At 46.3% G+C, this 11,754-nt stretch overlaps 1 protein-coding gene across 1 annotated transcript; it reads left to right on the top strand.

Moving 5' to 3' along the window:
• Nucleotides 1-927: 927 nt before the first annotated feature.
• Nucleotides 928-11,754, top strand: LOC149867155 (gamma-crystallin B-like). The gene is made up of 4 exons (XM_090041685.1): nt 928-938; nt 1,502-1,667; nt 8,239-8,481; nt 11,467-11,754. The coding sequence occupies exons 1-4, from the start codon at nt 928-930 to the stop codon at nt 11,752-11,754; spliced, it is 708 nt and encodes a 235-aa protein (XP_089897811.1).

Here is an 11,754-nt window from a genome sequence, read left to right as displayed (position 1 = left end):
TTGCATCCATACTGATGGCAGGATATGGTATTTTCTTTTTGTGGACGAAGGACGATGAGCATATACAGTCCTTACATGTGCTATTCAGTGGCCCACCTTATAGTAAACACTGTGCGGCTACAACACAGCAGTAGTAACCAGCACTCCTGTCCATATTGGGATTTAAGATGAGCTAGACACTTTCTGTTGTCTGAAAACTTTGGGCTGGCTGTAGTTATCACCAGAGCTCAGTAGCCTTCCAATTGTACATCATTCTGAAATCTGTATATTTCTTTATTGTAACCCTAAAACTAAATATACATTTTTCTTCCGTTGTTTCCCTACAACTCTCACCTGAGCAATAAGTCTATACCAGTTTTTGTCACTCCCCACAGCATGTTTTCCTTCCATACAGATGAAAAGTCACTCAGTGTTAATACTCTGAGGTGTAATGCTAAACCTGGCAAAGATACACCAGGGCATGACTATAGTAGAAACCAGAAACTAGTGCTATCACTCTGTGCACAGTACACTGATCAGTTACAGTGTGTCTGTAGCCTGTAAACAGGATTTATGGAAGACTGTATGGAATATATGGAATGTAAATTTATTTGTTCCTCTTCTTTTCATTGTGGTTTTCTGAAGTGCCAAGCAGTCAAGAAAGCTGTGCCCATAGGGTTTATGCAAAACCCTGTATTCATGTTTGAAAATGATATAGGGTTATAGAAGGGTTCAGAAAAGATGACATAATAATGCCATCCAGCCTTGAAACACACAAATGTGTAAAAACATTTTACTGGTGCAGCTACACCCTTAATGCCAGTCTCTGCCTCACAGTACCAACTTAAGCAAGAATTAACAACAGGTACTTGGTAAATATTACCTCCTTCTAAAGACATCGGTTCTTATACTAAAGACTAGTAGGACTGCTCAAATAGAGATGTCACAATGGATCACAGGTAAGTTTTGCAACAATTACTATAATCAGGTTTTCTAGCATCTAGAAAAAACTTTACCTATTTTAACATTTCAGGGTCAAAGGTAACAAGTGCAGTGGAACACAGAAATTGAGTAAACATCAGTTCATTAATGAAACACCATGCATCTTACTCATAACACTTGCAGTGAATCTGGCTCACAAAAGAATTAAAAAGTTGATCCTCGGCTCTTTCCACCAGAGATTTCTATATGTGACATTAAGTAAGTTGTTAATGTAAATTATAATGTAGCCATCATAACATTAAGTAAAATAAAATAAACCTATATGCATACCTATATATCAAATTACCAAACTATGCCTTCTCAAATGCCATTTGGTGGCTTTTCAGAGATGGTAGTACCATCTCTGTTCCCTTGCCCCCAAAATCCCTTTCTTGTATCTTTTATTTATGTCTTCTGTATGTAAGTAGATGGTATGTTGCTAGTTAAAATATGTCACCAGTCCCAATTAGTTCAACAGAAAACATGAGACATGCAAATCTATCAATCAGAGTTCACTAAAACAAAGGTTTTGTTGTTGTAGGTACAAAGTAGTTGGGGTAACATACAATATTGGTGAACAATATCACAAACTTGGTGATACTGAGAGCTGGCGGTACTATGATGGACTTTTAGAATTCAAAAAGGTCGTATGTGGAGATACGCTAGCAACTGAAGAAGAGCTCTCCATAGCTTTTAGGAAGGAAAGTGTACCAAGCCATGTCACTGCTATATGAATATCTTAGAAACAATATGGACAGCTGCAAGGATACACATAGATACTTAAATACATACCAAAAACTCACTTGCAGGGAATTACGAACACTGTACTGTGACTGTGATCAATTCTGAGCTACAGTTAGAGGTTAATAGTTAAGGTTTTGCTTGGGGAGTACCACTGTTCCCCTTTTTCCTTGTAATAAGCTTTTTTTAATTTAACATTTGCTAGTGAGTGTACAGGTTGCTTTAAATTACGACACCCTGTTTTAAATTACTTTCCCAAGTTTCTGGGTGGTTGCTGGAGGTAAATGTGAACAGCTGTTGAAAAATCCCTAGGGGTCTCTATACACATGCTCTGGGGTAGGGGAAGAAGAGTGCTTTACTTAGAATGGCTCTGAGAGCCACTCTAATTAAAGTGCCCACAGTGTTACATGTATTCAGCATCCCATGCTTCAAAATGGTGGCGGGGGTGCTTTAACAAGACTTGTTCAAAGAGCTCTAGTTAAAACATTGCCACTGCCATTTTGAAAGCTGGGGACAGTGAATACACATGACGCAGAAGCTGGTAGAGTGCACTAATTAGCATGCTTCAGCAGACTGGCAGCAGACTTGATTAATCAAGTCTGCTCTGACATGTGCTAAATAACATGCAACAGGGCAGAGGTCTATCATGTATTTAGGTGCTCTATATTTGCATGCAGCCATTTTTCCTGCCATCCAGTGCCTGGTGGAACAGCAACACAGAGGTCTTAAATGTTGGGTGACAGCTGGCAGGATTACACTTAAAAAGCAAGTATTGCATGGAAGACAGAAAAGCCCAGATTTCTTCAAGAGGTTCCTTTGGCAGTGGGGACATGTTTTGGGAAGATCTCCTGGGAGCAGTTTTGCCAACTGCTCCCAGGAGAAGGGCAACTCCTTATTGGCAGCAATGTAAATAGCAAATGGGGATGGGGAGTAAATTGGTGCCTGGCACGGCAAACATGCTGTTTGGACCACACAAGACCGTGGTAAGAGGGGTGCAGGACAGTACCTTGGTGGCACAGAAGTGTGCCATGGGGTGGCCCAAAAAGGGTTTCTAGCTATAATCCTAGCTCAAAAGGCAATTCCTTATTCAAGCCTATGCACTGAGTACAGTGGTAATGAGGAGCTGTCAGTTGGCAAGGCCAAACCGTGCTTTCAGCCAGGTAAGTCTCCGGTCAGAGATGTCCAGGATAATCCCCCGGTGCCACAGAGGTATGACATGGGGTGGCCTAAGAAGGACTTCTAGCTGCAATCCCAGCCCAAAATCCAGGTTCTTATTTGGGTCCATGTGCTTACCACAGTGGCTGGGGTGCAGTCAGTTGGCAGCCTGGCATAGCCAAACCGCATTTTGGTCCAGGCAAGTGTCTGGTCAGTGATGTCCAGCAGAGACCTCCTGTGCCACAGAGGGATGGCATGGGGTGGCCCAAGTAGTATTTCTAGGTATAATCACAGCCCAAAATCCAGTTCCTTATTTGGCTCCATATACTTAGCACAGTGGCTGGGGTGCAGTCAGTTGGCAGCCTGACATGGCCAAACTGTGCTTTGGGCTGGGCAATTCTCTCATCAGAGATGTCCAGGAGAGTCCTCCGATTGCACAGAGGTGTGGTCTGGGTGGCCAAGAAAGATTTCTAGCTATTATCCCATCCCAAATTCCAGCTCCTTATTCAGATCAACATACTTAGCACAGTGGATGGGGTGCTGTCTCTTGACAGCCTCGCATGGCCAAACCGTGTTTTGGGCCAAGCAAGTCTCTATTCAGAGGTGTCCAGAAGTGTCCCTCAGTGGTACAGAGACATGGTCTGGGGTGGTCCAAGAAGGATTCCTAGCTATAATACCAGCCCAAAATCCAATTCCCTATTCAGGTCCATTAATTTAGCACAGTGGCTAGGGTGCTGTTAGCTGGCACCCTGGCATGGCCAAACTGCGTTTTGGGCCGGGCAAATCTCTGGGCAGAGATATCTAGGAGAGTCCCTTGGTGGCACAGAGCTATTCTGATGGGTGGCCCAAGCAGAATTTCTAGCCATAATCCCAGCCCGAAAGCCAGTTCCTTATTCAAACTATTATACCTAGTATAGTGGGCATAGGGGCTGTTAGTTGGCAGCCTGGCACAGCCAAACTGTACTTTGGGCCAGGAAGGACTATGGTCAGGGTACTTTGGGACAGTCCCCCAGTGGCATCACCACAATATTTGGGGTGGCCTAAGAAGTATTTTGCCCCATAATCCCATCCTAATCTGACCTACATTTAGGGCTCTGTACTTGATATGGGATATTATTTTACATATTAATCAGTACATATGCATAGCTAATAAAATTCTCTATCTTTTGGATGGGTAATTCATTAACAACAAATTTTTACTGGGCCTAGATTAGCTTTGAAAAAGGACCTGGGAACTGGGAATAAGGAACAAACTTCAGGCTCATTGAGACCAGCTGCGGGGAGGGGAGCTGACACTGCGGAGAAGGGCTGCTACTAAGGACAATTGCTTCCAAGGGGATGACTGGCAGAAGACTTGTGACTGAGCGAGCTGCTACTGAGGGCAGAGGAGCCACCAGCTAAGGAGTACCCAGGATTGCCTGGTATCCTTTACTGAAGGAGCAGGGGTTGTGCAAACGGGATCCCCTCCCCGCTCTTAAGCTCCCTGGGTGCAGGGAGTCACTGGGAGGGAATTGGGGACAGGGTTTGCTAGAGGAGGCTTTCTGGGAGAGCTGGAGAAAGCAGCAGGGAATTGTGGCTGTGGGAGCTCCAGCAAAGTTCAATAAAGTACAGCCAAGAAGGGGCAGTCCAGGTGCCAAACACAGGGGAGCTGCCTTGGGAAGTGTCTGGGGAATGGTGCGACTGATTGCAGGTGCCCAGCAAAGACTGGACAAGGGAAGAAACCCTGGTCTCCACAGCAGCCACACCTGAGGTCCTGACAGGCATCCCCGTCTCCTGTCCAGATGATGGCATCGCCGCCCCTCTTCCGAGGCAGAGCGAGTGCCGCTCCCCGGGGCTCCACTGCAGCCACTCCACAGTGGGCTACTTTGCTGCAGGCAGAGTGGTTTTGTGGAGACCTGGCTGATTAAGTGCATATATCTGTTATAAGTTGCCTGAGTGTTAAAGTTGGTAACATAAATGCTTTTGTTATATGATAAGTATTTGCTTTATCTGCTAGTATAGATTATTATTGAGGTCATTGAAAATATTTTGTTTGTTATTTATGGGATGTCGAATTTGTCAATCTCTCAGTTAGTTATTATTGTAATAATAAATTATTGTAAATAGTTATTTAGTGTGTGGTCTGGTGCAGGGAGGACCATGGGAGAGCACTCCAATGAGTGGCGCTCCCAGCCTGTAGACCAGGGGTAGGCAAAATGCAGCCCGGGGGCCAGATGCGGCCTGCCAGGCCATTCTATCTAGCCTGCAGGGCCTGTAAAAAATGTAGAAAATTTAATATTAATCTGCCCTGGGCTGCCTGTCATGCGGCCCTTGATGGCTTTCCAAAACTCAGTAAGCAGCTTTCTGCCACAAATAATTGCCCGCCCCTGATGTAGATGGAGTGGGAGTAGACCAAGACCTACCGGCACCCCAGGATCCCAAAAATTTGGACATGGCTGTGGGTAGCACCACTACCAGGGTTACACATATTTATTTGCATATTGTACACTGGGAAATATGCAAATAAGTCCTCTTCTTATTTACTTTATATTGCTCACTGTAAGCTGCCAGTGAGTGAGTAAAAACTGTCACACACCTCTACAGCAGCAGGTCTAGGAAGGGAAGAAAGCTAAGGGTTTTTAAATCCAACTCCTGTGTGGGGGGGTCCTCCTGCTCATGAGTGTCTCCAATCTTTTTCTTGCCCTGGGCCCCAAAAAGTCTTAATCTGCCTCTGCTTTTACCTCTATCTTAGTTTTACACTGCTGCTCATCATTATAGCTGAGCACCCTCCACATATAATATCACCAGGGGATACACAGAGTCATATTACAACAATGATTCTCAAAGGTTGCACCAAGAGTGATAGAAGTGTGCTGTTAGATCCTCCTGTGTAAGAAGGAAAATGTTCTCCTCCCACATCCAGCACCTCGTGCCTGTCCTTAGCTGCTCCTCAGGGGATTGCATTCTCATTTACAAGTACTCAGTTTATATTTCGAGGCAAGGACATTAATCTGGAACTGATCAAGGCAAGTGTGGAAACTATTTTGGAATTCTTATACCAAGGACTATGTTAAGCCATAAGCAGTCTCCCGACTAGAAGTAGAGTAGTCACTTGCATGGCATGCTTAAAGAAGGGCATTTATTACTCATAAGTAACAGTACTAATTTGTCTAGCTCCAGGACCATTAGTGGGCCCAAAACTTTGCACAGAGATGGCTTTTGATTCATGTGAGGTATTCCATATGTTATATTTGTAATGCATACACCTAAGGAAATACTGGACATTTAAATTAACATTACTTTTTTAAAATAACTTAAAACAGCCATATATAAGTGACTAGCTTAGTGCTCTATCTGTGCTTTCCCTTTTCTGATAACTTTGGTACGATAACAATCTGGAGAAGCATGGCCATTTTGAGGGTGCAACTGTTGGACAAAATATTTTGGCAGTTAGAACATGGCCAAAGTGTTAATACAAGACTACAGTTCCACAAAAGACTAAAGATGCACCATATAAATATCCATGTGACAATAATTTCAAGAAACAAAGGAAACAAAACACAACAACAGCAGACCTCTCATTTGGGCACTGGAAGGCTTCTCCCAGCTATCCTTTACTACCTCCATGGTGCTCAGGTATACCGTGAATGTCAGGGGAGCTCTAAAGTCTTTGTCTTGTAGGATTAGAGAACAATGAGAGATTAACAGTAAGAGCCAGAAAACAATCCCCTGGCAGCAATACCAGCATTTTCTCTTGAACACCAGACCCTTGGTGACATAATGACAATATTGCCCACATTCTCAGTAGTTATCGAGACTAACAATTAACTTGCTACTCAGTAAACAAAAGACATCAACAATAGTTTACAATGAAAAATGTTGCTGTTGATGTTGCTCATTTGTTTTACTGAGCAAAAACGGTCTCTTTTGTCCAAGTCACATGGACCCAGAATTGTGTTTCCTATATAAAGGCCCACTCCATCCTTGCAGAGCATTAAGGTCTTACCACTAAATAGGAGCTAAAATGGCAAAGATAAGAAAAAAATGAGTGAACATAGCCTAATACATTGTGTATGTAAAACAACTTTTTTATTTTCTGCTTAATTTGCTCAATAGGCTGTCAATAATTTCTTTAAAAACTCATATTTACATATTCCTTAGATTTAGGGAATGATTAGATGTTTTTATTTGATTATTGGAAAACTGCAGTATGGGAATGAATCTGAAAATTCTCTCCATACCTTTTTTTTAAAAGAGATGAAAAAATCTCACACGGCATTCAACCAAAATTTCACAATTACTATTGCGGCTAGTTGACTGTTCAGTATAACTGAAGCGTTAAATATATGCCTTACAGAGGCTGGGGACTAAGACCCGAATTCTGCCCCTTTAAGTTCAGTGGAACCATTGCCATTCCCTTTAATGAGCATAAGTGGTGTTGGCCATGGGGAGAGCACCGGAATGGAGAGAGGGAGGGTGCCTGGAGGACTGCAGGGGTCTGCAGGTCACCAAAGGCTGCTTGCTCCAGATGGGCTGATAGCCCAGAGTCATAATTCCCTTGGCAGCCTGGCTTCCCCTCCACCACTGCATTAACCTTTTCACAGCCACAGCCAAATTAAAGTTTTTACAGCTAGCATCTACAAGAAGATCCCAGCACCTGTGAAAGAAGTAATGGAGGAGAGGGTGAGCTAAGCTGATGAGGGGACTCTGCTTTGGAGTTGCAGCATGAGCCTGCGGCTCCCAGGAGAGCTCACACTGCAGTGGAAAAGACTCCGCCTGGCTGACCCTGCTCCCCCACTGACCCCGCTTCTCCTGCTCTCAGAACAACGCCCTCCCTACCCTCCATTCAGTGTCCAGGGCACAAAAATAATTAGTTATGCTGCTGGAACGGTGGTGCCACCCAATTCAGAAAAAGTATGGAGGTGTGCCTGGAGTCTGAAAAGGATGAGAACCACTGGCATAGGACCTGCCTTTGTCAAGGGGATGCTACCTCCTAGCCTTATCCCTCCATGATGCTGTAGTTCTATCAAAGCCTCAAAATCTCCAGTGTGCCAAAGTGGCTAATGATTCCATTCTCTTGGAGTCCCAAAAACATAGTACCCAATCCCCACTCCAACAACTGAGAAGCCTGCCAAACATCAGCACTGTGAAATCCCGAAGAAGGAGCTGTGAACATCTCAGATGCTCTTCGGCTGCTTAGCTAGTTACATTTTCTGATTAGGTAAGCAGCTAATGAAATCTATGTCCAGGTTTAATTACATATCCTGACAAAAAGTCCAACAAGGACCATAGAAGCATTTCCATAGATTTGGGTATATTGTGAAGTAAGCATTACTAAGTCAAAGCCAGTGTTAAAACCAAGGCTTTCTAATGTTACTAGTGTTGCCTTTTATTTTTATGCAGATCATATTTTATGAGGGCAGAAACTTTGAGGGCCGCTCCCATGAGGTTACCTCGGATCAGCCCGATATGGAGTCTTACCTAAGCCGCTGCAACTCCATCAGGGTGGAAAGTGGCTGTTGGATGATCTACGAGCACAGCAACTACTCAGGCCACCAGTACTTCTTGAGGAGGGGAAGCTACTCAGACTACCAACAATGGATGGGATTCAATGACTCCATCAGATCCTGCATCCTAATCCCACATGTAAGATCACTGACATTTTTGTGGTTGATCTTACTGGAATGAAACCTGTGTCAAGGATCCTCAGCTAAGTGCAGAACTCCCTGACCCTAGCTACTGCACATGCAGTTCCTCCCCCAAAAACTTGCAGTCTTGACTGAGAAACAGGCACAAGGTGCAAGATGACAAAGAAGGGCAATTAATTTGAGGCATTTTAAAAGGGGTTTAGATGCCTAAAAATGCAGAGTGGTGGGAAGTGAGATTTTCAATGAAATCAAGGACATCTCAACACCTGACCACCCTTGAAAATTCTTCCAGCGAGCATCTTCATCTTTCAGCATTTCTATAACTTGAAACATTCAAGCTAAAAGGGATTTTCCCAAGGAGCTGGTCCCAGTTTAGTGTCTCAACCACAAGACCCTCCTTTCTTCTCTTTCCTTCTATTATTAAGGTTGCTTGATATGCAGCATTCCAGGTTCTTGGTTGCCATTTTTAGACCTTTGCCAAACATTAATCCTTTCAGCTGAAATTCTCCTTGTTTTGTTGGGCATGGGAATTTTCTCTTTTACCAGGAAACTGTGCCCAAATTTGCCACAGTACACACCAAACCAGTTTCAGAGGGTGGAGTACTGGAGCTATAACTGATCAGGGCCCAGCTGTGGTAGATACTGTGTAAACACCTGATAGGAGACAATCCTGAAACACAGCATAGGAGCTAGATAGAAAAAAGGTTGGTAGAGGAGTAGAAGCAGTGGAAGATGAGATGACTTAGTGAAGGACTCAGACCCATGTATTTCTGAGTAGTGTCACATCTCCCAGATTACATTCACATTTAAAGCTCTTGGCATATGACCACTCTGGGAATCCAGCTACCAATTACCATTTTCTTTGTGTCACAGGAGCACTGAGGTGTCCTGTGCCATGGAAGTAAAAGGAACCAAGCTGCCAATCAACAGGGCAGTGCAGCTGGGGGTTGCTATGGCAACCAGCTGGTCAGGTGGCCAGAAGGGGGCAGGGCCAGGCCTTTATAAACAGCCCAGGCCGAAGCCTGACTAGCAGTTCCCTTCTGGCACCAGCACCAGCACCAGCACCAGCACCAGCACCAGCACCAGCACCAGCACCAGCACCAGCACCAGCACCAGCACCAGGACCAGGGTGTCCTGTGCCATGGAAGTAAAAGGAACCGAGCTGCCAATCAACAGGGCAGTGCAGCTGGGGGTTGCTATGACAACCAGCTGGTCAGGTGGCCAGAAGGGGGCAGAGCCAGGCCTTTATAAACAGCCCAGGCCGGAGCCTGACTGGCAGGGGCAGGAGGGGCAGGGGCAGGGGCAGGGGCAGGGGCAGGGGCAGGGGCAGGGGCAGGGGCAGGGGCAGGGGCAGGGGCTGGGGCAGGGGCAGGGGCTGGGGCTGGGGCTGGGGCTCTGTGGCTGAGCGGCCAGAGTTGGTGATTGCAGTCTTACCTGGCTGACCAGCTGCAATGATGCTAGGGAGGAGAGATCCCTGAAAGGAGGTATGGTGGAAGCCCTGCTGGGGGCTGGGAGCTTGCATTATGAGCGGGAAGGCTCTTTGGGTTTTTGTTACAGCTGTTTGGGCTTCGTTTGTGTTAGTTACTCCAGAGGGCCGGGTGAGGCTGTAGGAGCGTGAGGAGGCCTCACGGGAGCTCCCCAGCAGCTTGGGGGTTCCCGGTGCCCAGCAGGGGCACTGTGCCAGTAGGGCATAACTGTTTGTGCTGGAGAGGCACGGTGTGCGGGGTTTCGGACCCCAGCCCGTAAGGGCGGTGTTTTGCCCAGTAGGGCAAAAGACCCAGAGAAGGGTCAAGGGCTAGGCATGGCTACAGCCACCTGAGCCCCAAGCGCGAGGAGCGTGGTATAGGCCCCAGAGAGGACAAGGCCCCAGAGGGGCGGAGGACGCGGGCGAAGAGCGCGGCATAGGCCCAGAAGGGGGGCAATGGGCGCAGAGAGCATGGCAGAGACCGCTAGAGGCACGGGAGAGGCCCTGAGAGGGGCAGCCTAGAGGTGGGCAATAGGCCCCAGAGTGGGGCAATGGGCTGAGGAGTAGCACAAGAGCATGCCAGGCCCAGGGGCGCCGGTAGTAGCCAGACAGCGGTAAGATAGGCCAGGGGCGCCGGTAACAGGCCGGTGGGTAAGAGCCCGGCCCGGGGGTGCGAGGCGGGTGACGAGCCCAGGGTGCCAGAGGGAGAGCACCCAAGGGGCAGGGGACCGTACAACGTCCCACGGAACAACTGCGAGGCTTGGGGTGTGCTAAAGGGGAGGTTTGGAGGCACGCATAGCCCTTAAGGCAGGGGTACCCAGCAGTACCCCATATGGAGTAGGGGTAGGAACACACACACCGTCTACTTGGGGATAAAGGCAGCCTCCCATACAAACCTATTTATTATCAAAGTCGTGGCGGGCGAGAATCCAAGGGTGCTGAGTCCACCGTGAGTGACGGTAGGGGGCGCTAGGGAGTTCACGGCTGCTCCTAGGCCCCACTCCCTCACACTTTGGCCTGCCATTTTCTAAATGAAGCTGTGATATAAACCTACAGGGCTTAGTTAAACACTGCTGTGTCCCAGTGTCACTTCACTGATGATCAGAGCTTTGGCAGGAAATGGGGTCTGATTCTCTTCAGAGTAACACCAATTTAACAGTACTGAGTCAGGCTCCCATTCCTGCTGGTGAGCAAAAGTGATAATTCACTTAGGCAGAAAAGGTTCTTTGGTAAATGTGGTATCTTTTATTAGACAAACTAAATAGTTGGAAAAATTGTTCTTTGCAAGCTTTCAGGCGCAAGAAGGGCTTTTAGTTGGTCTAATAAAAGATATCACATTTACCAAAGAACTTTGTCTGCCTATGTCCTTAGACCAACATGGCTATAAACAACACTCCTGAAACATGGAAGATACAATCACTAAGGTATCATTCACAGCAGAAAAGCAATGAATCACTTGCTGGCAGATATAGCTAATATTTACCTCCTCTGTCCGTGTTTTTGCATTTGTCCTCATAGCCTATGGATATCAGCAGGATCCATATCTATGAAAAGAATGACTTTGGAGGCAGGATGATGGAGTTCATGCTCGACTGTCCTTCTATCTATGAGGAATTTCGTTTTGGAGATGTCCAGTCTTGCCAGGTTTTTGAAGGTTGCTGGATATTCTATGAGCAACCAAACTACCAAGGTCGACAGTACCTCCTGAGACCTGGCGAGTACAGGAGATTCGCTGAGTGGGGAGCCATGAATGCCAAAGTCAGGTCCTTGAGGCGTGCAATGGCCAGTACACCTCTCTGTCGGTAA

Source organism: Crocodylus siamensis, chromosome 4 (genome assembly GCF_052110815.1).
Source record: "Crocodylus siamensis isolate JL-2025a chromosome 4, ASM5211081v1, whole genome shotgun sequence".
NCBI classification, from domain to species: Eukaryota; Metazoa; Chordata; order Crocodylia; family Crocodylidae; genus Crocodylus; species Crocodylus siamensis.
The sequence above is the reverse complement of the archived record's forward strand: the minus strand, read 5'-3'. Positions and strand labels throughout refer to the sequence as shown.

What these genes read in the sequence shown, in the direction of transcription:
- LOC149867155 (XM_090041685.1), top strand. An exon ending in TAGCTTTTAGGAAGGAAAGT is followed by an intron (nt 1,668 to 8,238) that starts GTACCAAGCCAT and finishes ATTTTTATGCAG; the next exon opens with ATCATATTTTATGAGGGCAG. An exon ending in CCTGCATCCTAATCCCACAT is followed by an intron (nt 8,482 to 11,466) that starts GTAAGATCACTG and finishes TTGTCCTCATAG; the next exon opens with CCTATGGATATCAGCAGGAT.